The sequence below is a fragment of the Grus americana genome, chromosome 7 (genome assembly GCF_028858705.1).
Source record: "Grus americana isolate bGruAme1 chromosome 7, bGruAme1.mat, whole genome shotgun sequence".
In the NCBI taxonomy this organism is placed as follows: Eukaryota; Metazoa; Chordata; class Aves; order Gruiformes; family Gruidae; genus Grus; species Grus americana.
Genome location: NC_072858.1, coordinates 1,712,461 through 1,738,629, shown reverse-complemented (window position 1 = coordinate 1,738,629; position 26,169 = coordinate 1,712,461). Strand labels below are relative to the sequence as shown.

The 26,169-nt window shown below is 42.5% G+C and overlaps 1 protein-coding gene across 1 annotated transcript; it reads right to left on the bottom strand.

Annotated features, from left to right (window-relative positions):
• Positions 1–3,286: 3,286 nt before the first annotated feature.
• On the bottom strand, positions 3,287–17,296 carry C7H10orf143 (chromosome 7 C10orf143 homolog). Its single transcript, XM_054832289.1, has 4 exons — positions 17,092–17,296; positions 12,064–12,204; positions 11,865–11,930; positions 3,287–8,181 (listed from the first exon to the last, which is right to left on the bottom strand). The coding sequence occupies exons 1-4, from the start codon at positions 17,164–17,166 to the stop codon at positions 8,152–8,154; spliced, it is 312 nt and encodes a 103-aa protein (XP_054688264.1). The 5' UTR covers positions 17,167–17,296; the 3' UTR covers positions 3,287–8,151.
• Positions 17,297–26,169: the final 8,873 nt, after the last annotated feature.

Sequence of the window (26,169 nt, the reverse complement as noted above, 5' to 3'; positions counted from 1 at the left end):
CCTGAGTCAGTCTGATAAAGCAGCTTGCTATAAACAAGTTGCATTAGATTTTGTAGAGCACATTTTCCTAGTAAATCCAATTTCACAATCTTTTTCTGGTGACATATTAGCCATTCCTTAGTATAGAAAGTGTTCTTTGAATATTTTAACTACCCCGTTCCACACCACCACGTAGCAGAACGGAGCTGCACTGTATGTACGCTATCTTTCCTTAGAAGCCGTTCTTTATTGGAACCGCGGCATCGTTTTACGGCGTGCTCCTTGTCTACCCTTTCCAGGCAGGGGTAAGCAACGCTGCCCCGTAAACCTCTCGGTTCCCAGCACCTGCCTCGGTGCAGCGTATCTGCAGAGTTAGCTTCGGGTATCACTGTTTGTCTGTGAATGGAGGTGCCTCAAGGTTCATAAATCTGTATGCAGTAGTACGGGTTCTCTAACAGCAATTCATTTTAATTATGTGAGACATAAAAAGACCACCTACAGATGAGACAATACAGCTGTAAGATTCTCAAGGTTACTATGGGGAATACTTCATAACTGAAGTATGTTTTCCCAAAGGAATTATACTACCATTTGATTTAATTTTTAATTTTTACATTTTAATCAAAAATAGATCAAATGGTGGTGTTATCTCCTGGGAAACATACTTCAGATATGAAGCAGTCCATGTTCCTTTTAAATATGTAAAGCTGCCATTTATGTATAACTCATGAATGACACCCCGTGTTGCAAGCAAATATCATGCAGTGATTCCTATATTGTTTCAGTAACAACACTATAATCATACACAACTATCCCTACCCTGATTCTACGAAGCAAATGGCATTAAATAGCACGAACTTCAGAAGCCAATACGACATCTACCTAGTGCTAAGTAAGAGCCACCGCGTATCGAACAGACGCACATCGATATTGGCAGGGACCGTATCCCTTGGGGCGGCCAGACACCAACCGAGTTGCTGCTTAGCTTCCCGCAAGCTATCGTTTGAAAACTGGGATTCAGCACCGCAGCTCGGCACAGCACAGCAAAACCCAAAGCGCACCGCGTTCGATCCTGGATGCCGCGGCTCAGAGACCTTGCACCCGCCCTGTCGTGGAACGGCAAGCGTGGCTTTTCAGGTTGGGGAGGACACGGTGTCTGACAGAGGGCGAGGTTCCCATCAGTTAATGCCTATTTGATCTCCCTGGGATTTTTTTTTTCTTTGCCTTTTGTGTGTGTTTAAAAAGAAAACAAGATGGCCCATGTTTTTCTTGCTCACTTGAGAAAGGGCTGGGGACAACTCCAGAAGGCAGAGCCACGGGTGAGTCCTGGTGCCCCTTGATGGGGGACGTTCCCCGCTATTCCTGGGGATTTTACTTTTCAGTAACGGTTCAGCAAACGACCTGTCCCCCGCGATGGAAACTCTGTGCTTCCCACAGCAGGACAGGCATGTTTGCATACGCGGTGTTTATATGCCGTTATCCTGAATGGAAGTTTCATGGGTGACAAAACGTCAAGGTGCAACTCTTAACTTTATAATAACTGCCAGTAATCAAGGCAAAACTAACATTACTAATGCAAGACTATTCATCTGCTCATACAGGATATCACGTTACGGCCTCAGGAACCACCATACGGGCTTCTCGGGAGAGGTGCTGCAGTTTTAATAATGCAGTTTTCCCAACTAATTTAGACATAAACACAATTTCTTTAAAATATATTATTTTAAAGAATATATGTAAATATACTTAAATAATATAAAGAATATTTAAGTATATTATTTTCAGCATATATGTTATATAAATTTGTCTTCACGGCTAGTCATACGCACTACCTTTAAACCCCACATACTAACCCCAAAGTTTTGTTTTGCCATTTTTTTGGCTGTCGAGATGACGAGTCGAGGGTAATTATCATCAAATGAATAGTGAAGCGAATGCTAGCCTAAAGCAACTAAACCTAGTACAACAATTTTACATAGCATAGATAGTATATTTATTATTTTCATCAATATTACATTCATCCTTTCCCTTTCACATTCGCTCTTGCGCTTCTTGCTACTTCTGACATCAAACCAGGATTAATCCTCGTCTCATGCTTCCCCTGCTTACCTTTATACACCATGCATGCACGATGCCATCCAGCCCAATCCTGTTCATCTCTAAATAGACAAAGTTACTTACCCTCAGTACACGCAAGAAGAAAAAATGCAGGCAAAAAGCTATGCCTTCCTCCTCCTTCCCTTGGTTTGAGTATTGCTGTTCCTGAGGACAAGCGTTCCTTTTCCAGGCACGTGAGCCTGTCCTGCGTGGCCAAGGTTATGCTGTGCCCAGGCAGACAACACAGTTTCTCCAGAACTGGGATAAATGCAGGCAAGCAGGTTAACACCTACTTACTTACCAAACAAGTTTCGTTTCATTTTTGGAAGATTTTTGCAGAGTTAAGGGCTCTACAGGGCAGCGTGTGCCCTGTACGTGGTTTAACAGCCGCCTTGAGACTGGCCACTCCCCAGAAGACAAGACAGGGCTCCGCAGCCCGAGGCCACAGCTCTCTGCTGGGATGGGAAGAGGGGACAGCCACACCGACGTGCATGCCGGCAAGCGGCTGGAGCCAGGCAGACAGCAACCCAACACAGCTGCCCCTGCCATGCCCCCTACATTTATGCTGCGCCTAGTCTGGGGGTTTTACGCTGGACTAAACTTAGTCTGCGGCACTGAGCAGCAGCCATCTGGAGGAGGAGTCCTTGGGGAAGAACCTGACACGCGGCTGGAGCGCAGGGCAGACTTGGTGTGAACAAAACCATCTCACAGGCACCAAAACCGCGCTGCCAGCTGCAGCGACGCACAGCAAGCGGCAACGGTTGGGGGATTCGCCTTGAAACCACGCTGCTATGGAGCAAAATGATCATCTAAATAAAGCAATAGCCGAAGGAGATCACAGTTTAGATTCCTGAAGGTATCCGGACACCTACATTCCTACTGACATCCATAGAAACTTAGGTTTGATCTCAGGTGTTCCAGCTAGGTGAGGAAACACAAAATCTGGAGACATATATGGAGAGGATCAGTTGAAAAATATTAATGTTTAACTCTCTATCAAACCAAACCTGCAGAGGAATTACTTTGCTTCAAAATATTGATTCTGCATATCATTCATACATCTGGCCCATGAGGGGGAAATGCTGCGTGGGGTAACACCGCACAAATGAAACTAACTGTGATGGAAACTACAAACAGGTTTTATTTACCTTTATACCTCAGTGTCTGTAGAATGCAACTCAATTATTAATGGCATAACAAAACCAGCCAGTTTCACGCTGTAACCAAAGTGGTGTTTAATGCTTCTGCTTCTGTAAGTAACAATTTACAAAATACAAAGTTAAAAATATTAGATTATATCATTTTAACTGCAATTGAAACAGACCATATGCCTATTTTACTTTATACATGTAAATAAAGTATCACTCAGGTTATTCTGTGTACAAACCACAGTATTAGGAAGTATAAAGAATATATAATTTTTATCAATAAAACAAAATTTCATAGTTATACAAGGTGAAGAAAAGTCTTACAAAAATAATTTTGTGGTTCTACTGCAGATTTGACACAAATCTGCTTTAAAGCAATATTCCCCTGGCCTGACCTGTCCGGCAGTCACCTGTACCTACTGCAACAGCTTTTAGATCCTGACTGACAAATCCTGAAATAAATTACAAACACAGTGCATCTATTTAAAAAAAAAACGCACAATTATAAACTTTCAATATATTAAACTATTAAACTACGATTTGTTTTCATACTGGCTGATTTATAAAAGCATTCCTTACTCCGTTAGAAAGCACGGAGTAAGGATTCACATCCTAGCTGAGAGATTGGCTTCAAAGTTTATCCAGAAATGTATGCATTCTCGTTTATGGAAAAATGAGGGCCAAGGATGATGTCTGTAAAGAGCTGAACGCGTTTGCAGTCAGCGGGAGAGGGCAGAGCGAGGCGCAGGGGAAGCAGGCACAGCCACATCCCGCAGGTGCTGTGCTGCCCTGCGAAGCAAGGAACACTTGGACCGAAACTCTGGCTCACCAAGCGAGCAACAGCGGTTATTTCACTTCGGGATGCTCTACAGAGAGTACAGCTAAAACGTCCATCTATCCAGAGCACTTCCGTTAGCAGCAGCAGCGCTCCCAGAAATGTAAGTCAAATCTGTTCAAGTTTTTGTTGGGACTGATGGCCTTCCGCAAGAAGGAAGGATGCAGAACACGGAATAAAAACATACAGCACAGTTACGCTCCTGCTTCAACTGCAACTCCCAGACGTTTCCTTTTTTTTGTTTTTAATATTGCAAGCCAATTCAAGAAAAAGAGAAAGGAGGGAGCTGCTATTTTTGACAAATACTAGCAAGAGTATCCGTGCACTGCAGAAATGAAGTGTGTATGTACACACACACTTGAATTCCAGTCACATGAGAACTACATCTTAAATATTGAAGGTACCAATGCTTAATAAAAAAAGTAAAGTTTAACATTCTCCTGATAGCCAATACATTTTTTATATCAACAAACAACAGCGAAGGAAAAAATACTGTTGGAAATTACTGACATTTTCATAATTGTTGTGATATCTGATGTTCAAGGCCTAGCTATGAGGCCAGACAGGATGCCCACAACAAAACTTGACATGAAATACTGGGTTTGTATTTGTAAAAAGTCTTTCCATTCCGTGCGTGACCTGTTTCCTGGACTCTTCCCGTGCGTCTGCTGCTACTAGTCACTGGAGCCTGGAGGGTACCGAACCAGGTGTTCCCAACTGACCTGGTCTGGGGCTTTTGCAGTTTAATAACCAGTGACAACTATCCCCCAAATTGAAATGTTAGGGATGCAAAAATTAAAACACTTGATCAGCTCTGAAGGAACAGAAAGATACAGCTGAGTTTTCATAGAAATCTCTGCTAAGGAAGATAGGCATCACATTTCTGTATCAAAACCTTTTTTTTTTAATACCCGCTCTTTCATTACAAATTGTGTTACGATGCAGCAGGGATGGTCACTGCCAAGTGGTTTTCACTCCATTTCTGTACTAATGTGTTTTATTGACAACACTCAGTGTAACTACGTGACAGTAGTAATTGGGATTGGCTGAAAATGAGGGGAGTTAATTTCCACTAGCTAATCTATTTCTACACTCATTTTGGAGTTCATTCTCAAAACAGATGAAATTGATAGGGGAACAGAGGGGGTTTTATTTAAATATTATTAATAGAATTGATCTGACATATCCTATATTGTGTTCCTGGAGAATGTAAAAGCCTAAAGTTAAAACCAAACAAAAACCCTATTTGTGACCATTTTACTCAAGTTACTTCCTACAGCAGCCCATTTAGATGTTGGACATGTGAATAACATAACTATTCATCAGTTAGCTTTGATGTAAACTGCAGCACTAGGTTTTTAACAGTGTAAGGAAAGTACAACAGGCTCGTGTTTACACTGCAGGTTACAGAGTAAAAAATGGGATAAAGTTCTCCTGTTTTGTTCAGCTGTAGAGATGCAGTAATCTCCAAGGACAGTCTGGAGAGTCAGGGTGGACAGTGTAATAAAATACCTGCACAGTGTCCAGTAATGATGGGAAGACTGATAGGAAAAAATTACATTAAAATCGAACACTAGTATGACTTCATCAGCCTCTGTAATGCAGCCATGAACTATGACCAATCCTGTGATTTATATATGATAAGATTTTACAAAAAACAAGTAATAGTTACTCTAAAAGGAGAAGAATGAAAAAGAACATGGCACAAAACCTATGAGGACCATGAGGAAAACCAATTGGTTCTTCGTTTTGCCATGTTCCATACCAGATTAAAATAGAGTTAAGCAGAAATATATGCACTGGTATCTGTGAATTCTTAACACGATGAAATTTGAGTTATTTAAATGAAAAGCACCCTTTGGTTTGATAATCCATAGACATATCCCCCTGTTTTAAACACACTCTAATATATTCTAGCAGAAAACTCTTCCATCATGGAGTCCGAGGCTACTTTTGGTATTCTCTTCTTGGGATACCCTAAATTTTGACCAAACACTGTTCTACTAATCATTACTTGTCAAACATTTTACTTGATGAAATAGAACAGGTTTGGAGTCACTTTGCAGTAACTAAACTTTCAAAAACATTTTACCTTCAAGCAGCTATTTCAGCTTTAACAGCAGAGGAACTGAGGGTTAGCCATCTTTTTTTTTTTTTCTGCTATTATTACCAGGATTTTTAAAAAAAAAGGGTTGGAAAATGTTGTAGAAATGAATTGCCCAGAAAATAATAGTTGTCTTAGTCACAAATATGTAATTTCCATCTTTAGAAAACATTTTGTATTATTATTTTGCACGAGTTGATAAACTCTGATATCAGTATACGGGAATTTGCTCATTATACTATCGTTTCAAGTGAGGATACATTCCTTTCTAGCTCAGACAGATACTATCACTTGCATCAACCTGTATTGGGAGTGGGAGGATTCAAGATGAGTTTCAGATCTTCAAGGTAACAAGGACAATACAATTTTTAAGACCACTGTGTTTCTTGGAGATTTGATCTTTTAATGGATTGTACTGTTCTTGTGATTGAAGAAAATATTGAAGTGTCTGAAAAATTTCACACTTGGAAAATATTTATTTCCGATGTAATTAAAATTTTTATTGGCTTGGAGGAAACTTCTTTCCTAGCCAAACAGTCTCTATGCTAATTTAGTGCAGGTCTGCTTTACAGACTTATTTCCTCATCTATTACCTAACTGAATTCAGTATTTATATGATATTCATGTATTTAGGAAGAACATCTCCTTAATAATAGTTAACTCAGTGCTAGCTACAACTCCACACACAATATGGGAAGCATTCTAGGACTCTGAAAAACCTTCGGCTAAGGATTGTGCAGCCTGATAAACCCCATTGGGAAACTAGCCTTTAAAAGCCTGTCACTAGATTTTTGCAACTTCAGAGCTACCATTTTCATTTAAACTGGCTGCTGGCTGCTCTCAGAACAGGAGAGGCCAAATGCTGTTACACCTGCCGTATCTGTTTTGGGTTGAACTCTGCCCGAAAGCTGAGTGGCAGCAGGGCAGAGCTATAGCTCAGCAGGTCTCCAGGCAGCGGAGATTGCTTTCTTTGTGAACTTTGGCAGGTCACAGCAATTTCCCTCCAGTGCAGAGGGTTAACGTGCTGCCATGCAGTTCTGGGCTTGCAGGACCATTCTGCCTAAACCAGAGCAGCCACTCAAGTGTCACACCCAAACAGCGCAACTCAGCTGTCTTTGACTCTAAAAGTCTGAAGGTGTTTAAAAATTATATAGTGCTTTATACTGGGAAAATGTAGACAGAATTATTTGTGGCAAGCCAGTAGAATCACGTTGGATGACAAGTTTAAAACTTTTTAAACAGATTTGTTCCAATATCACAATAACTGGAAAGACAGAGTCAAGGCTTTGTGAGGACTCCAAAGCTGCATTACTATTCATCTTCACTTTATAGAGCATTGTTCAAATAATACTGCTTTTTCTATTAAATACTCACCTGCCACATTCACAAACTCTGCTTGTTGTAAATAAACCAGAAGTATAGCGTGTAAGATACCTGAATTGGATGCATATTTCGGATTTAAACATCAGTTTCAATAGTTTTTTACTGGCCTTCGCAGCTGCAAAGCTGAACAGTCATCTAAAAATGAAGACATTTCTGTCCTCCCATTTCTGCCTGCATATATAGAGCTAAGCTAAAACTGCCGGCCCTGTACCCAAGTATATGCAAGGACCATTTTCAAGAGTGTTAGAGAAAGTGCTCAAGAGAGACAGGAAAATCTCTTGTATCAACACGACCTTTGGCCCAGTCCCAGGTGAAGACTGGGCCAAGGCCAGATCAACTTAATTAATCTAAAACATTCAATCAACTTCTTTTTTTAACATATACTGAGCTACCTGAAAAGCAGAAGCATTTTTTCAAGTGTAAAACCAATGATATCTGTAATTGTGCTCTGAAAGAGTAACACATACAGCAGACTCTATGCTGAATACCATGCACAAATCCACGCCGTGAGTGAATGTACAGATATCCAGATATACAGTGGTCACAGGTGCATCTGGAGAATTTAAAAAGAAAAGCGGCGTTGCTGATCTGCCGTCTCTCAGTTTCTAGAAGCCCAGGATATGATTGAAGTGTCCCTGAAATGACAAAATTTCATGTCACTAAAAATTATCTCATCGAAAACTGAAGTCTTTTCCTCAGTATGTTTTCAAATTTTATCTTAAAAGAAACTGAGCGTTCCACTAATCACATCATAAATGTTCCCCTTTTTTCCTTCCTGAAGGACTAGTGGACAACTATAAAGTCTGGGCAGTAAAGGGACCGTTCAGCATAATCTGTGTAAAGAGCATGGCCGAGTTATGACACTAGTTTTGCACATGCAGTTACAATATACCCACAAAGAACACAGGCAATTTCAGCATCATACTTGTATGCCTTATTCTATTCTACCACTAATTGTTTAAAGATTTTGAGGATAGAACAGAAATTTACTTTCTGGTTGGCAACTTTTATTTTAAACTCAAGTCTGCATTTGTTTATATCACATTGTATTTGCTTAAAGAATGTATTTGAAGTAATACTTTTAGAACAAAAAAAAAGCAGCATTTCCTCTAGTTACCATGTAACACAGAAAAAAATCTCAAGAACGATGGTGGTGTTCTCGCCCCGAAATCCTACCTAGTTTCCTTCTAGTTAACACCACTTCTTCCTCTTCTAAGTCCCTGCCTAAATAGTAATGCATTAGTCCACAGAAAGCTTAAAAAAAATGCAACTAAAGTAGTACTCTTTTCTCAAATTGTGTTTTAATACACATCTGTTATTCCTTCTGAACCATGTGCTGTCATTAAATGTAGAAAGAGGTCTAAAAGTTATGAGAGCAAATTGAACAGCGATACCGCCTTTACATACACGTTGAAGTTCAGAGCACTCACAGCAATGACACACAATAGCTGTGTTCAGGAAAGCTGATGCTACTCAAGTTCCTCACGTGACTGATTAGCTCCCTAAGCATTCAGATTTCTTGATCCAAAGTGCAATCCTGACAAGACTACCCACCACCATGAAAAATTGCCTCAGCCCAAGAGGCTTTGTGTTTGCCTTGTTCCAGTTTGGATGTTTTCATTTATTTCAATTTCCCTGCCATCAGCAGAATAAAACTTCTTACAGGATTTTAACATTATTATGAAAAAATTTACAACATTCTTAATCTTGCTCTCTGTAGCTGTTCTGAAGGACTTCCATGATGCACATTAATCACCGTGACAGTCTCTGATTGTCCTGAAGTGAAATTTTAACTGTAAAGAAAATTATCTGAGCTCTTACTGGCTTACTAGACATTGCACACTTAGTATAAACTTTTTATTAAGAATGAAGATAATTTACTAATATAATTCCTAACAAATTTATTGAAATATAACGGTATTATCTGTCATGTTACTGGCCACAAATAACGGATTATCTGAAGAGAACACAATTAACAAATCTATACGATCAGTTCATTGTCCACAGGTAGAGAGGTTATAGATGAATCCTACTGCGAATCAAGGATGCTCACACAAGCCAGTGAGTATCAGGGTGATTATGATAGCTCCACATGACATGAATTCAGCTATACCAGAACACAATTCCACCTGCTCTAGTCCTGTCTTTGTGTGGCATTATGTCCAAACCAGCAAACTCCTAACAGGAACTGGGAGCAAAAGAGTCCCACCTCTCTGCAAGAGCAAGCTATCGGTACAAAAGCAGTCATAGTTTTCTTTTATCCAGATTGTTCCAGCCCCATGACTCAAATCATGGAGAACTGAATGTACACGCTAACTTCATTATTCTATTACCAAACATTGTGTGTTACTCCTTAAACTCTAATTTATAGTTGACATTTTGGAACACACATGGGTAAACTTTTTCCCCCACTACAAGGTACATCATGGAAATCAGAAACATATTTAAAATCAGTCATATTTAAAATCGCCCTGCTTTGAGCAAAGCATTTTCCATTTCAACTCGACAATAGCAGGCAAATTTAGCAAGAAGTCTACTGAATAGCTCTACAAGGGCTCCAGATTTTTCTAACACTACCTTAAGTTTCTATATTGAAAGCACAGAACATTCAAGTAGAAAAATTCTTTAGTTTTGAGGTTCCAGTTCTCACTGAGTAAAGTTAGCAAGTTGATTTACTTGTTTCTTACAGTTGTAGCTGAAAAACATTTAAAGGGGAATAGAATAGGTCATCCATTATAACCAAATTTCAATACATACATGTTTGTGGAAGAGGTCAATGTTACCTCAAGTTACCTGGTTTTTATCTCAAGTTCATTACTAGGCCATAGGAAAAAAACCATGTCAGGCTAGTCTGACTTAAAACAGAACAGGTGTTATTTTGAATTACAGTATTTGTACTTAGGTTACATAGAAGCAGTCATCATTTTCCAAAAAAGTGGTCACTGATATAGAAGAATTTTACAAACTCTAATGTTGTCACTGAAATTCTGGAATATAACAAAACTGACTCCCTAATGTGCCAATTTGGGTTTAATCCCAAGACGCTCTTTTCTTTTTCGGGTTTTAATCCCAAAATGTTCTCCATGCCCCCAAAAGCAGTAACACATCTGGCAAGTTCAAACTTGGTAATCCACATACAAGGTCATACTGGTTTCTATATTCCTAAAAGCAGCCCTGGATCTGGTTTCTATGTTATTTTTAAAGATGAGCAGACTAAGTTAACACAGTAAATATCTTTTCAGTCACAGCTCCTGACTTAAGACAGGAACCACTCAATGGAAATTTTGCCATTAATTCCATTAAATCAAAGACTTTGCTATAAATGTTCAGCCTTTCTGAAGAAATGCATGGCGTTCCCTCAGGCCTCTCCTTGTTTTTGGCTCTCTAAGGAATCCTGTGGGATGGTTCAAAAGGATACAGAGGGTGCAAACAAAAGTCAAGAGTAGCTCCCACACATTTAAGAAACTTCCTAAACTTTGGTTAGACAATTTGCAAGAAAAACAGAACGGCAGGAACACCATAACCTCTTTCACTGTTACCAGCCTTTATGTCCTCAAGGTTTTGGCTTTCTATCCAGAGCTAGAAAGAGAGTGGTTAAGATCCCAGTCATCTGTTAGCGGGAGACCCTGGTGCTACTGCTGCAGTATGATGGCATACTACCCAGTGCCAAGTCATAGCTGTGGCTACAGCCTACATAAATTAAAAAAAATACAGGTTTAAACAGCTTGCTTTGGACGCCAAGAGGAACCTATCTGTATCGCCTCAGAAGTCAGCGCTATTCAGCTGTCCAAATACTTGTGCTGTTTTTCAGAAGAATCAAGTTGTCTGTGCCAAGCTCTGATTGTTACTGGCTCTTTAGCTAGGTTGTTTAAAGCTAGCTCTGGTATGTCCTCAGCGTAATATTTTTAGGTTACGTCTACTTGCTGGAAAGGAAGTATCCAATCAGAGGGAAAAACAGGAGATAGAATGGGATTCCTGAGTATTTTATTATGATCCAGTAAATCAAGAACAATATAAAAATGGGGTAGAGGAAGTTGTGTGTTAGTGTTTGCTTCAGTTACTTCCTAAACTCTGCTTTTTAGAATTAATTTGAAAAATGTGTTCACAGTCTCCATATTTTCCAACTGCTGCTGGAAACATATTAGTTTGTGCTCTGCTGGCGTACCTCAGGAATGCTAAATCAATCTGCCTTCTTTTATTTACATGCTTTTTTCCTGAGAAATGTAATTGCGGTTTTTATTAACTTTATGTTTTATGGATCTAATACTTAAGAACAAGTCTATCTTTTATGTCACAGAAAGAAAGTTAATATACTTACAGATTCTCCAGCAATACATCTTGGGCAAGGCTGGGCAGTACCTCTGCTTCCATGGTTTTCAAAAATCTAATGAACAAAAACATATACAAGGCCATCAAGAAGGAAAAAAAAAAAAGGGCAATTACCTGCAGTTTTATTATAAAATGTATTTTAAATGTGTTCTTCCAAAAAATAGATGTTGTGGACAGCATAAACATACCATTGAATTTTGCTTTGCCTTTGTAGCCCAAGGACTACAGTCAGTGGAGATTTTCTGTTTCAAATCCAGCTCCATGGCACAGTCAATGAGGCAAGCATCAGGCTCATTTGGAATGGTTTCTAATGGCTTGCATACTCGCTTCTGCAAGAATCAAAAGCAATATTTACATTTCTTTGCAAGGCACATGCCACTGAATACAAATTTTCAGGATTTTATTGTTTATAACTGATAGGGATCCCGCATTCATTTGGAAGAACAGTAAGTTATCAAAATACAGACTACCAGACACTAGGCCAGAACACCAACGTTTTGTATTTAACACCACATGTTATGCTGGAGGAGCAGAGAAATCTGCAGATCTCTCTAAATGTCTCTGTGCCTTCGTTTCATAAACTGGGGATAAAACACCACTGGGAAAAGAGCTTACTTCACCTTCCATTAGTGTATAATTTAGGATGGCGTTTATCAAAGGAGCGGATCAGGGGAAGTTGTATGAAATAACTAGTTACATCAAGGAAACGGAAGGAAAACCCTGAAGCCAAGTCAGACAGCTATGAAGACATATTTTGTGATGATTTTTGTATCTTGCTCTGAATACTGTCACCTTTTTACAGCTTTCCATTGCTATGTAACCAATTAACTTCCCACTCTTGAAGCTCTAACCCGAGCTGTTACCTAGCACTGAAAGACACGTGGACATCCTGCGAATCAAAGGCACTCCACCTCTGGAGAAGGGCTGACCTAACCAGGGGTGTCCTCCTCACAGCACTCAGCAGCCCAACGCAAGATCAGAGGTCCCCAGAAATACTGCTTTACTACTCTGTGAGAAACAGGTCAGGAACTGGTAAGGTTAAGGTCCAGGATCATGGAAGACACCGATAGGAAACCTTCAGAAGAATATCCTTGGCCTGTGACTGCTATTCCATGCAATGGGAAGACTACCTACATCCCAGGGGCTCCTTGAAATTCTAACAGCAAATTATCAGAATAATGGGAAATTTCAGAACTGACACAGACATTTCAGGGTCTGGCTCTGAATTCCAAAGAGATACACATGCTTTTGAAATTTTTTTTCTGATGCCTTTCTGAACAAACTTTGTTTAAGGAGTAACAATATTCCATCTCTTTCACAAGCATATGATTTCACAGGCAGAAGATGTGTTGCCACAGAACTAACAGACTATTGAAGCATGGAAACTAAATTTAAAATTTGAATATGTTATGCAAAAATAAAATGGATCAATACAACAGGAACCTCAGTGGAAAACAGTTGAAACGAGAACACTATCAAGGAATACAGGAGATTTGGATGGGAAGTAAATCAAAAAGTGAAATATGTATTGTACTAAGAAAGTGAATAATATAATAACAAAAAGTCTGAGAAGGTCCTCTAAAGATAGACCGCCTTCCACTGGGAAAACATTCTCTTCCCTTTGTTGCTGCAGAACTCGTCCTTTATTAAAAGGTACAGCATAGTGGTACAGCAGCGTAACTAGCAAGATGTGTGAGATGAAGGAAAAAAATGATTTACTGCCATACATCAGAAGAAATTTGGCTTATTAAAAATAAATTCAAGGTATTGTTTGGGGGGGGGTGTTAAGATACTTAGCATCAGCAACGGGAATTCAGCATACAGAGTAGATGGCTGACAAACTTATCATACCAATGTCAAGACAATTTGTGGAAGTTTCTAGCAGAGGCCGGCTTCAGGGAAGACTCTGCTCTCTGAAATTGTCTCTCTTAGGAAAGAAACAATCAATACATCAATCCTGCCTGCGCACAGAACACACTAAGTGCAGGATTCAAAGAGCCTGTGATTAATAAGGATCAACAAGCTAGCTATTCAAAAGGCAAGCAAAGATTTCATCAAAATGACTTTTGGTAGGAAATGATCATGCTACATCCAGCTTGGAAACAGCTTAAGACAAGCAGCAACAAATCACATACTGTCCCACAACAAGTAGAAAACAGGTCTCTCTGCAGAGAAGGTATTCTGTAACGTTCTTTTCCAGCTGGAAAGTCCAGGGAAAAACACATGCATTTTCACTGATGCTGAATGTGTAAAGGCCTCACGGATGCTGTCTTTCAGAAACAGTGAAACTAAACTGCTGCAAAAACTAGCTACATCAAAATAACTAACCTAAAAATATTTGAAAGAATACCACTTATTTTTTTTTAATTTAGCTGTAAGATTTGAAAGATGTCCTATACATTTCGTACATTCATCACAGGTAATTTGTGCTTTGTTTACCACACTATTAAAAGCCAGGCTATCTTGTTCTTTGTGTTTCACAAACAGCTATCCTATAGGTATAAAACAGGTCTCCATCCAGCCCAGCTTTACTTGGTTCAGCTCCACTGGATACCTTTATGGAAAGGACAATGATAGCCACGTGTAGCTGTCCCTCGTTATCAGGACCCAGCTTCCTACTGAAAGAGGCTCAGCTGGCTCAGTTTGGGGGAGTAGAGGGAATATGAAGTCCATGCAGGTCCTTGTTCCGGGAATGCTTGCAGTCCAGTCCAAACCAGAACATGCCACGTGGTTAGCCCTAGTCTAGGAAATCTGTTATTTTTTACTGGCCTCTAAATCCAAATGCCTTAAAACCAGTACAACATCAATGAGCTCCATCTCAAAGCAAGTGTCTGAAATACATGCAAATAGCTACATCAAGGTACAAAAGGAAATCATATGTCCATATATATAAGATACAGCAGGAGCTGAGGGAGAGCAGAAAAGACTGTAGGGAGTCTTCCCCAGTTATAACAGCCATGAGCACAGGACAGTGCATGGTAGCAGCATCAAGTAAGAGGATGATTGAGACTCCAAAATAGTTGCCTCCCCAAACCCAGGGATCAGTCTGGCCCTGCCTGCTTCAGTTAGTAGAGCTGAGTTCTGAACTCCCCGAGTGGCTGATTTGGTGATGACATCTCTGCAAAAGCTGGCTGCAGCGTTTGTAATGACTTCAAGCTCCAGTACTGGCAATGGCTTAAAACTCAAAAAGGACAGAATCCCAAGGAGAAGAGTGACCAATGTTCTGATATTAGACCTAAAATGTGCAAAACTCTGTACAGTGTCAGAGCTGTACAAATTGCAAAGTAAAGCACCTTGTCTGCATTGCCACTCGGGTTCATGCTGTTAGCTACAATCGAAAATAGAAAATGGTTGCCATTTAGCTAAGAAATCCCTGCACCATAGCAAGCAGGTACTAGAAGATGGACACCAGTTTGATCAGCATGCGTCACCTCAACAGTCAGAAGGGTTAAGCGCAGGTGTTTCACCTCGTGCCTGTGACAGAGCATGTGACTGCAGCAGCTCAACTGTTCACTTAAACACGTTAAGCCGTGGTGACTCAGTTGTAATCTGGACCAGAACAGCTGCTGTTATAGAAAGAAACTCAACCTCTAATGTCTTGTCTAGGCTACTCTACAGAGAAAATGTTCTCAAGTGTAATAAGAAAAGTTCTCTTTTCAGAACTACCTTGCAGAGCTTGACTCACGTATTCTGCTATCTACAGAGGCAACAACAGCAATTCCAAATTGCTGTCATAGAAGTTTGAGAAGAATTTTATCTGATCTCCAGGCAGCTGGCTCATTAATGCTTTCGTTAGTGGAGAAACTGCAGTTCATGAACCAGAAGAATGCTGTTATTTAAAATCACCAAATGGTTTGGGTGGGCAGGGACCTCACAGCCCACCCAGTGCCACCCCTGCCATGGGCAGGGACACCCTCCACTAGCCCAGCTTGCCCAAAGCCCCATCCAACCTGGCCTTGAACACTGCCAGGGAGCCAGGGGCAGCCACAGCTTCTCTGGGCACCCTGTGCCAGGGCCTCAGCACCCTCACAGGGAAGGATTTCTGCCTCACATCTCATCTCCATCTCCCCTCCTGCAGCTTCAGGCCATTCCCCTTGGCCTGTCACTCCCTGCCCTTGTAAACAGTCCCTCTAACCTCAAAACCAGGAAAAATTCCTTCTTTCCTCTGTAACCTTGTCAGTCACAGTCAGACAGTTCATCAAACAGATGTTCCTCCTCTGCAAATGGTGTTTCTCTGATAAAAGAGGTTAGCCCCTAACCACACAAGTTTTTGCTCGTCACACATGAACAGGGATGATCAAGTAACAGTGGGGGGAAGAGCATGAACACCAGGATAAGTTTTTCTTGGAACTCCTGTTAACTTTTTCGAAGTTAACAGCTTGGCACTTATTAGAAAGAAAGATGCTTACAAGGTGGTGGATGAGAGACACCTTGTCGGAATTAATCTGATTGAAGAAATACCAGACACAAGCTTAGCTGAAATGGAAAACCAGTCTGGAAGCGCAACATATAAATACAAACACATCATACTTGTAAGGCACATCCTGGAGCCAGGACAGCAGAAAACAGATAGCATTAATAATGCCACCTGGTAAAGAGGGTATCAGAAAAAAAAAAAAAGAAAAGAAAAGCTTGTTTAGTGAAATTCCACTTAAAATTACGGGAGTGTGCGCTCAGGCTCCCTCTCTCCAAGCAGACCAAACGCTGGATGGCGCGTACACAGCACTAACTCCAACAGCGGTACCCGTTCCCCCCCACGCAGCCACTTTAACAACGGGCTGGGGGAGGCCAAGGGCCACCGCTGCCTCCCTCCGCCCTCCGGCCCCGGGCCGGCGCTGCCGCCGCGCCGCCGCCAGGGGGCACCGCCCGCCTCACGGCCCCGGGGCCGGCGGCCCCTCACAGACGCCGACAGACCCCTCGCCGCGCCGGGGCCCGCGGCCGCCTCACAGACCCCTCACGGCCACCTCGGAGCCAGGGGCCTCCCCGCCAGGCAGAGGGCTGAGCGCGGGACCTGCCGAGCCCAGTAAGGCCACGCTGGCTGCGCGCCGGGAGCCGCCGCGGCCATGCCGGGCCGGAGAGGCCGCTCCCGCCGGCGGCGGGAAGTTTGAGGGGCGCTCCCCGCGGCCGGGCCAGCCCTGCCCGGCGCTCCCCCGCCGGTACCGTGCCCGCCTCAGGCGGGACTTCCCGCCTCCCCCGCGCCCGCGGGCGGAACTCACGCGCTCCGGCTCCCCCGGCTCTGGCTCGTGCAGCGCCCCCCGCCGCCCCCGCGCGGGCAGCGGCAGCGCGGCCATGGCCGCCGTCCCGTCCCGTCCCGCTCCGCTCCGGGCCCGTCCCTCGCCCTGCGCCCGCGGCCCGGCGGGCTCCGCCGCCTCACAGCCCCGCGGCCGCTCCGGGCGGTGCTGCCCGCGCGGGGCGGGGCGGGGCCGGGCCGGGGCCGGCGGGCGGCGCAGAGAGGCGAGTCTGAATGCGTGACATAGGGCTGACGGAGCGCGGCCGTTACGCGCTGCTCCGCGGTTCTTACGCGGGCGATTACGGGGCCTCCGCGCGGCTGAGGTGACCTGAGCTCCTCCGGAGAGGAGGGACGCTGTGACATCATCTAGGGTGTTGGGTCATCACCGTCAGTTTTACGAATTTGCGTTTTGTTAACTTTGAGTGTTTCTGAAATGGGTAATGAAAGAATGAAAAGCTGGGCAAGAGTGTGAAGCGATCCTCAAACACCCGGTAACCTCTGGGCTCTCCTTTAAATCCTGCGCTGGGCAGGACTCGTGTTGAACGCAGGACAGGCTTTATTTTCCCCTTTGAATTTCTTTGGGGTTTGGTGGCGTTAAAGACAACAAGGAAATATTATCCGAGGCCTTTGTGTGTGTGCCTTGATGTAATTTACAGTCTAATTTCTGTGCCTGCAGGCTGCAGGAATGCCAAAACATCGAGGAACAAAACCCACGTGAAAGTACGACCGAGGCTGCACTAGTGCGTGGGCTGGAAATACAGAGAGAGTTTTGCAGGTGATGCGGTAGATGGAAAAAAGACAGATACTTCCTAGGGAAGAGTAAAAGGCTTGCTCTGTCTATGTGCAGGCATCGGGAAAACCACCGTCTAACCTGGTTTTGTCTGTTAAGTGTGTGCCAGTAACCTTTTATTAACAGCAGTAACAGTTCACCCGTTCAGGGTACAGTGTGATCAAGGCTCTTGCCGTCAGTGAGTGGAGCTAATTTTGTAATCATACATTTCCCAAAGAACTAAACCTCCTTTGGAGTCCCAGGAAAGATAAGAAGCCACGTGGAAATTACAGCTAGAAATTTAGATGTGCCCAGCCTGGTGTGCGTTACAAAAGCCAGGGAATAGGATGTTCACTTCTCAGATGGGAGCCACGGTGCTGAGGAGTAAGGACCGAATACAGAATTGACAAGAACACCTTGCTTGGCTCCTGCTTTTTTTTCAGAAGTTGTCCTTCTCTAAAAGAAACATTTAAATGCCATCTGATGTGCACCAAATAACTCTGCATCGGGGAGCAGTTGCAAATTTGAGTAGCACTGAGTGGAATGATTTTGACTTTTAGGTTTGGGGACCGAAAATCAGGTACCTCAGTTTACATACAGACATTTGGGTAAGGGATTGACCATTACAGGGACTTGCACTGTCCGGGGTCTTCCTGCCCTGGCTGCTGCCTACTACAAGTCACTCCTCCTGTTGGGGTGACAGGCCACGAGCTGCCCATCATTAGTTCAGATGAAGTCACAGGAAAGTACCTGAATTTGAATATAGAAATGTCCAATTTTCAAACAGAATTGTTCAGAAGCTTCCAAGGATCATCTGCAAATTCTCACCCATGGCAGCAGGAGACCAAAGTCATTCGCACAGGCCGGGACCCGAGAGCTGGCCGCACAAATTGCACAGCAATCTGGAACGGGCAGATAACTCGTTTCAGGTGGACTCTGAAAAGAGCCACAGGAGATTCTTTTCTAGAGGATGATGCCCTTCTTTAATGAAGCCAAGGTGTCTTCTGCACCCTTTGTCTCCCATCAAAAGGGAGAAAACAAAATGCAAGGGAGGAGATATGATTGACAGAATTCAACAGTGCTCATCACTCTATGTCACAAATAAAATTCGAGTCCTTCAGTTTACTTTTGCTGGGTCTAGAGGCTCGCACGGGATGCTATCCTCAGTCAGGGGGGTATAATACACTGCTTGTCGTCTCAGCTCTGCTACATCAGGCTGTTTTGCAGGAGAGAGCACGTATTGCCAAGCTTTCCCTGGCATTCATTCCTTCTAGAGCTTAGTCTTCACTAGGGATCCAGTTGTACTTCCAGTATATGCTCTGTTACGTTCTGTGAGCCTGAGGGCGTATCACAAAAATATAATCCACAGATTCTTTTTTGTTTTTAATTTAGCATTTGACATGCCTGATAGAAAAATAACCCTGAATCTGGGTAATCCAGTTTGCAGAACATCTGAAGCATAAGTCATTTCAGGGTTTGAACTGAACCCAAATCCATTCACATCAAATCAGATTTATTTAATTATTTCAAAGCCACCTTCCAATTCTACCCCCAGAGCCTATTTATGTGTCTTGCCAGTATAGCTAGCATTGTGGACTGGCTTCCTGGTTATATTCACATGTGTAGAACAACAGGACGCACTATAAAAACGGGGCATTTTGTGACACATCCATCTAAATGCGTCAGCGTGTGGCAGGGGATCCTCTTCTGCAGGTGCAAGGTTTGGAAATGGCAGTTGTGTTAGAAAAGTCTCATCTGACATACAAACTGCGGCGTTAAGTGGTACCTGTGTGAACAGAATGACACTTGGTTCTCTCCCTCCATGGATATTTTTCTGAATAAGAAAAAGCATAGCTTTGTCAAGAGGAGTAAGGTAAGGAATATGAAAGCTCACTTCAGTAGGTTGCGAAGAATAGCCATGCAAATCCAAAAGGGTGATTTTGTGAAGTGATTAATTGCTTACGCTGTGAAGACTGCATGGCCTGCAGTAAAAATGCAAATGCTACAATCACCAGATTGTAAGAGTTCAGTAACGAAGGTGGAGGGTACGTACTTTATAAACCTGTTCCAGACGTCTTGGGAACTAAGAGGCTAGAAATAAAAGACATGACACCTCCAAATGCAATGTCTGACGTTTTCAATGAGGGATGCACCTTGTCCTCTGCAGGTGAGACCTGACAAGGAAACCAACCCTCCAGCAGAGGAATGGGGACTTACTCTCGTCGTTCTCGTGGTTTAACCCAGCTGGCAGCTCAGCCCCATGCCACTCACTCCCCCGCAGCGGGATGGGGGAGACAATGGGAAGGGTGAAAGTGAGAAGACTCCTGGGTCGAGGTAAGGACAGTTTAATAGGTAATGCAAAAGCTGCGTGCACAAGCAAAGCAAGACAAGGAATTCCTTCCCCACTTCCCATGGCAGGCAGGTGTTCAGCCATCCCCAGGAAAGCAGGGCTCCATCACACGTAACGGTGACTTGGGAAGACAAACGCCATCACTCCCAACATCCCCCCCTTCCCCCAGCTTTACGTGCTGAGCATGACATCATATGGTATGGAAAATCCCTTTGGTCATTGGGGTCAGCTGTCCCAGCTGTGTCCCCTCCAACTCCTTGTGCACCCCCAGTTACTCGCTGGTGGAGTGGGGTGAGGAGCAGAACAGCCCTTGGCTCTGTGTAAGCACTGCTCAGCAGGAACGAAAACATCCCTGTGGTATTAATCACAAGTCTTCTTTCTCTTCCCTCAATTCGCTGAGTTTTTTCCCTTTCCGCCATTAAGCTCATTTGCTCAGTGTTTCTCTGTGCTTTCTCTGCTGTTACCTCCATCGGTTTGTGTGGTGCCAGGTAATTTCACAGAATCACTTGGGTGGGAAGGGACCTCTTGAGATGATCTCGTTCACCCCCTGCTCAAGCAGGCTCCCCAGAGCAGGTTGCCCAGGACTCTGGCCAGTTGGAGTCTCTCTGGGGATGGAGCCCCCCAGCCTCTCTGGGCAACCTGCTCGCATGTTTGGCCACCTGCACAGCAAGCGCGTTTTCTTGTTCGCCTGTTTGCCCCAGTGAATAGCTATAGCAGTCACAAACCTGTCACACTCCCAACCCACTTCTTTGCGCACCTCGCTGAGTGCTGTTAGAGGAAGACTCACGACTGTGGGAACTCTGCAACGACAGACACGTTCGTTCTCTTTTACATCCTTGGTCCAAAGCTAACCGGTATCTTTAGGTCTTCAACTGGGACCTTAATTTTACCATTTTCATTGATGAAAATATCAGTATTTCTATGCTGGCAGTATTTGATTCCCTGTTAAATTCCCCCTCATTTTGTTTTATTCTGTGTATACAACTCTTACTGACATTTAATCAAGAAAACTAGTGACCTGTCATAGCCTTTTCCCACTGCTATTATACTAGACCTGACGTGTCTTAAAGTGAATTCCTGTCTTGTTTCAGAATATTTGCTCTTTGTTTTGCAGTGTTCATACTACACAATCTCTTCACCTCCCAAACCTATACATTCTTCCAGACCAAAGTGTTTTTCATTTTATCTTGTCATGCATCCAAAAGTCAAAATATAATGCTGGACCATGTTTGTTTATCACAAAAGGGTTTTTTCAGAACTCTATTATGCATTCTTACCATTGTCAGTGGCTCCTACCCTCTAATTATTATATGCTTATCTTCTGAATCTGTCATTTTCACCGTTTATAATCATACCACACATTCTCATCACATCCAGTTTTTTTGGTTTTTTTTTCTCTTCACATTCAAAGTTCTCTGAAGCCCCTGGAATTAGAAGGGGCAGTAACAACTCCTGCCACGAACCAACAGGAGTGGTGTGAACATGTGGCTGCACGCACATACTGAATGTCATCTTTGCTGCAGTCAGAGCAGGTTGTCGCCCCTGGATATCTCTTGCCACACAGCTAACGATTCTGCCTTGATCTACAATGGTTTTTTTAAGGAGGGAGAGAGAACCTTATGTGTTAATCCTACCATCCAGTAGTCACAATCAGGGTCCCTAGGGAAAAACCAATACTCAAAAATAAAAGAATTTTATCAACAAAAGTAATCTGTTTCAATATAAATTTTAATTTGACTTTGATTGCAACCATTTCCTTTAACGAGTTTTTTTCTAGGATCAATCTTAGTTTGTATAGTCTAGTAAATCTCACCAGTTCAGATGGCCAAGAAGCTGTTTTTGCAACAATCAACAAAACTGCTATTCTTAATCACTTTGTATAGATAAGACGCCAAATTAGTGCATAATAATAAGTCTTTTGGAGCAAAGGACAGACTAAATTCCCAAAAGTATAGCTGATATTCTATCAGAATAAAGAAAGGATGTAATGAGATAAAAGAAGAAAAGGTGTTGCTGAGGCATATTCTAAAGATCTTAGGTTTTATTTTACATTGTACATGCACTAATAAATACTATTTCTGTATCAAAACACAACTTATATATATCTGAATACTTTGCAAATCCCAGCTACATTAATTTCTTCAGACTGGAATTACATAGTCTCTCTACTCCTATGTCTTTGTCTAAGCACGGCTCAGAAAATAGTATTAAGCAGCAGTAACTTTTCTACCACACATAAAGTCGTGGGTTCAGGGACTGGCTAGAACGAGAATTATGTTAAAAGACATCAATATTTTATGGGGAATTCCCAGTTTGAATATAACTGAACCAAACCTGTAAGGAATATCCATTTCAGCAGGGCACTACAATATGGTAATTAGCAAACATAAAGCCAAGACACAATTCTTTTCTAAACTGACTTATTCAGGCAGGGCTGGAGAATCCGAGTGGCGCTGGGGAGCGGCCGCCCCCGCCACTGCGGTGTGCTGTGTCTTCAGGGCTTCTTTGATCCTGATGGGGGTATCGGTTCTGCAATCCAGTTCTTTGCGACTCGAAGTGAGCAGTAGATCAACTGGGCACTACGGGAGGTTTGCCAGGTTAATTTGGCCCGCTGCCTGTTGTTCAATCTGGAGTCGTTGAAGCCCCGGGTTTCCCTGGGACCATGCTGCCAAATCCTCCATATGGGATGCCCAGAAATACAGCCTAATGTTAGGGAGATTTAGTTCTCCTGCGTCTCAATGGGCCTATACATTTTTAACAGCAATCCTTGTTTTTACCTTCCAAATGAACCTTGAAAAGGTCTTGTGAACCTTATTAAAGGATGAGGTTTTAAATTATGTGACATAGCTGTAGTTGACATAGGCTACAGAGGAAGACGTTTATTTTGGGAAGTTACATCTGTCCTACAGCTGAAGTAGGGCGAGTCGTTCCTCAAGTGTAACCATGTCATCGAGCTTTGGCCCGCAGAATAGAGCAAGCTGTAACCCTCCATCCCAGATTGCGTCGACCTCAACAGCATATAGGCTACGCTACCTTGTGTGGAATTCCTTTGCAGCCAAAAAGTAGCTCCGTTTGTTGAAAAAGGGCCAGGCAATGGGACCAACAATATGGACAATAAAAATAAAACAAGAGTGAATCAGACTGTAACAGCGTGTTTCCTTATTGCGAAAACTAGTCTTTTCCAACAATATAAGCCTGTCTTTAATGCAGCAGGAACGCTTAAATGAAACAGGATGCAGATTTGTGTGGTACTGGGGAACTTGAAAGGCAAAGGAATTTACCATTAGAGAGTAAATTTGCTTGTGGAATTACATATTTGAGTCTTATTAATGGCACAGCGCCGTGTCCTATGCCACTTGACACAGTCTAATGCTTTTCGCTAGTCATGAAAGAGCTGCAGGAGGAGGTTATGTGCTATTTGCTCAATGTTCTGGTTATTTAATTGGGATTTTTTTAATGATCTGAAATCTAAAATAAAATTGGCCAATCTGTGGGACTTACTTATCTAACACAAGAATTCAGAATTTAAGTAAAATTATTTTGAGACAAGTATTTTATGGGGAAAAAAATGCTGTTTTTTCCTTCGTTTGTGACTGAAAGGAAGAGTAATTTTTAAAAGCTCTGAAACTCAGCAAAATATGGTATAAAATCCCAAATATGCTTTCCCCAAAGATTTTATGTTCTTTCAAATTTCTGATTATGCCACCAATTTTCCATCAGGTTAAAATGTCAGAGAAAATATATAGAATTAGACTTTCTTCCCTCCACTCATCCCAAATCACCTGAGAGATGTAGCAATCAGTAAACAGAGCCGAGGTTCTCACCCTTCTTATCATGCCTGTGAAATCTCTTTGAATTGCCACTTTTCTCACAACACCAGTTAAGATGAACCTGTAACTGTCAAGGTGAACAAACTGTGGCGATCTCGCTTCATGATTCATGCACTTGGCTTAGAATTTTGTTAAAATACTTCTAATTCATCCCAAAAGTTTGTCTCTAAATGACTTTTTTCTCTCTAGTAATGTAGTCAATTAATAAGCATTGAACAGATAAACAGGGAAGACGACTTCCATCGAAATTTTCAGGTAAATGCTCCACTTGCTGCTTTCCCAGAGTAATCAAAAAACAACTGTATTGTTGAACAATGAAGACTTAGGGTGGTCTGAGAACACTCTTAAACTTGAAGCTATTTTTAGTTGGCCTGTTACTTTGCCATGGTGTCACATGCTGACTTCAGGTCTTTCCCTTGAGCGGCTGTTTGTGCAGCAGGGTAGCAAAGTACTCAATGTCAACTAGAATTTGTTTATACAAAGCATGTGTTTTTACATCTTTTTTCTTTTTCCTCAGAAGTATTTATATGCTTTTGTTATCTTAGAAATATTCTTTGAGAAAAGACAGTAAATGGAGTTATTAATACTTTATTTTGGATTAATGTGCGTTGTGCTTTTTGAGATTTCAGATAAAATATTATTGATGATTATCATGTCAAAATTTTACATTAAATTTGCAGGAACAGAAAACATTCTTCAGGATCCTTCATGACCATCTTTTCAACAGCACAGAGATAAGACTGTGTTTTAGATTAAATTATTTTTTCTCTTTCCACATCAAAAGAACATAAGCATTATTAGACAAAACAAACCAAAATATTCACTGTTCATCCTGTTTCATTTCTTCACAATGTGATTCCCCATCACCAGTGGTAATCCTAGTTCCAACAGCATGACTTGTAACTGCTGCATATTTACGGGCAGTGAGCTTGAGGAGTGAAAATCTAATTCCAGGTTGACATTATATCTGATTGTTTTCAGTAGACTATCTTGGCTAATACCAAGGCAAATGATAACGTCGGTCCCAAACAGCAGCCTGATATGAATGTGAAGAACTACAACCAACCTGCCCCATCATACCTTTTGTTTAAGAGTGTAGTTTAAATGACCTGCTGTTGCTTCCTGGTGTGAGCGTTCCTGTGTCAGGCTCCTTGGACAAATTACTGCCCTGATGCTGCTTTTGAACCAGAAGATTACGTCGCAAGGAGAGGGTCCGCTGCCTGCTGCCTTCCCAGCCTGTGCACTGAGGCTCAGGGACTCTTCTTGCATCCAGATTAGTCTTTTTTTCCAGCTTTATCTGCCAATACATAAAGTCTGGTATGCTGTAAACTTCTGGATTTCCTTATTAAGTAAATTACTTTGGATTGTTATCTTTCAGTCTTCACTAGAAACAAAAGGTGCATTATTTTGGTAACGAAAGTGTTAACTGATAATTTTTGAATGAAGACAAAGCTGAGGTCTTGTTTGAATTGATAGGTTCTAGAAAATGAACAAAACTGTTCAAGATACGGATTTTCTATGTGACATTAAAACCTTTTATGGGTATTTCCATCCAGAATTAAAGCGGTCTTACTTTGGTAATCATATGGTGAACACGGCCCTTTATGAGTGTAAGTTAGCTCCGTATTTAGAGCACTGGCTCAGCTTCTGATTTTACTGAAGAACACACCTATGGCACACGACACACGGACCGCTTCGCTCCTCACAAAGGCGTTGGAGGTTTTGCTTTCAGCCCATTTACCAGCGATGGGCTGTGGCCATGTAGAGCCGCTCCCGAGTGCAGCAGGCGCGGCTGAGGACACACCAGCCTCCCTCACACAACGCCTTCATGCTGCGCACAAGTGCAGTAGCTTTACATTTATGTTCATCCATCTGCACCGTGTTTCTCAATGAGACCAAAGACTGCAAAGGGGTTGGGCAGCGGCATCCATAAAATACCCGCCTTTCAGAGGGCTGACTATCGAGCAGATGGAGTAAAACTGAGGAGCGGTTCCCCGACTGCCGCGCCCTGCGATCACCGGGAGCTGCCGAGCTCCGGAGCCGCCACCCAACCAGGCGAGGCCCAGGCCGGCCCAAGATGGCTGCCGCTTCCTCCCTGCCGCCGCCGGGCCGCCA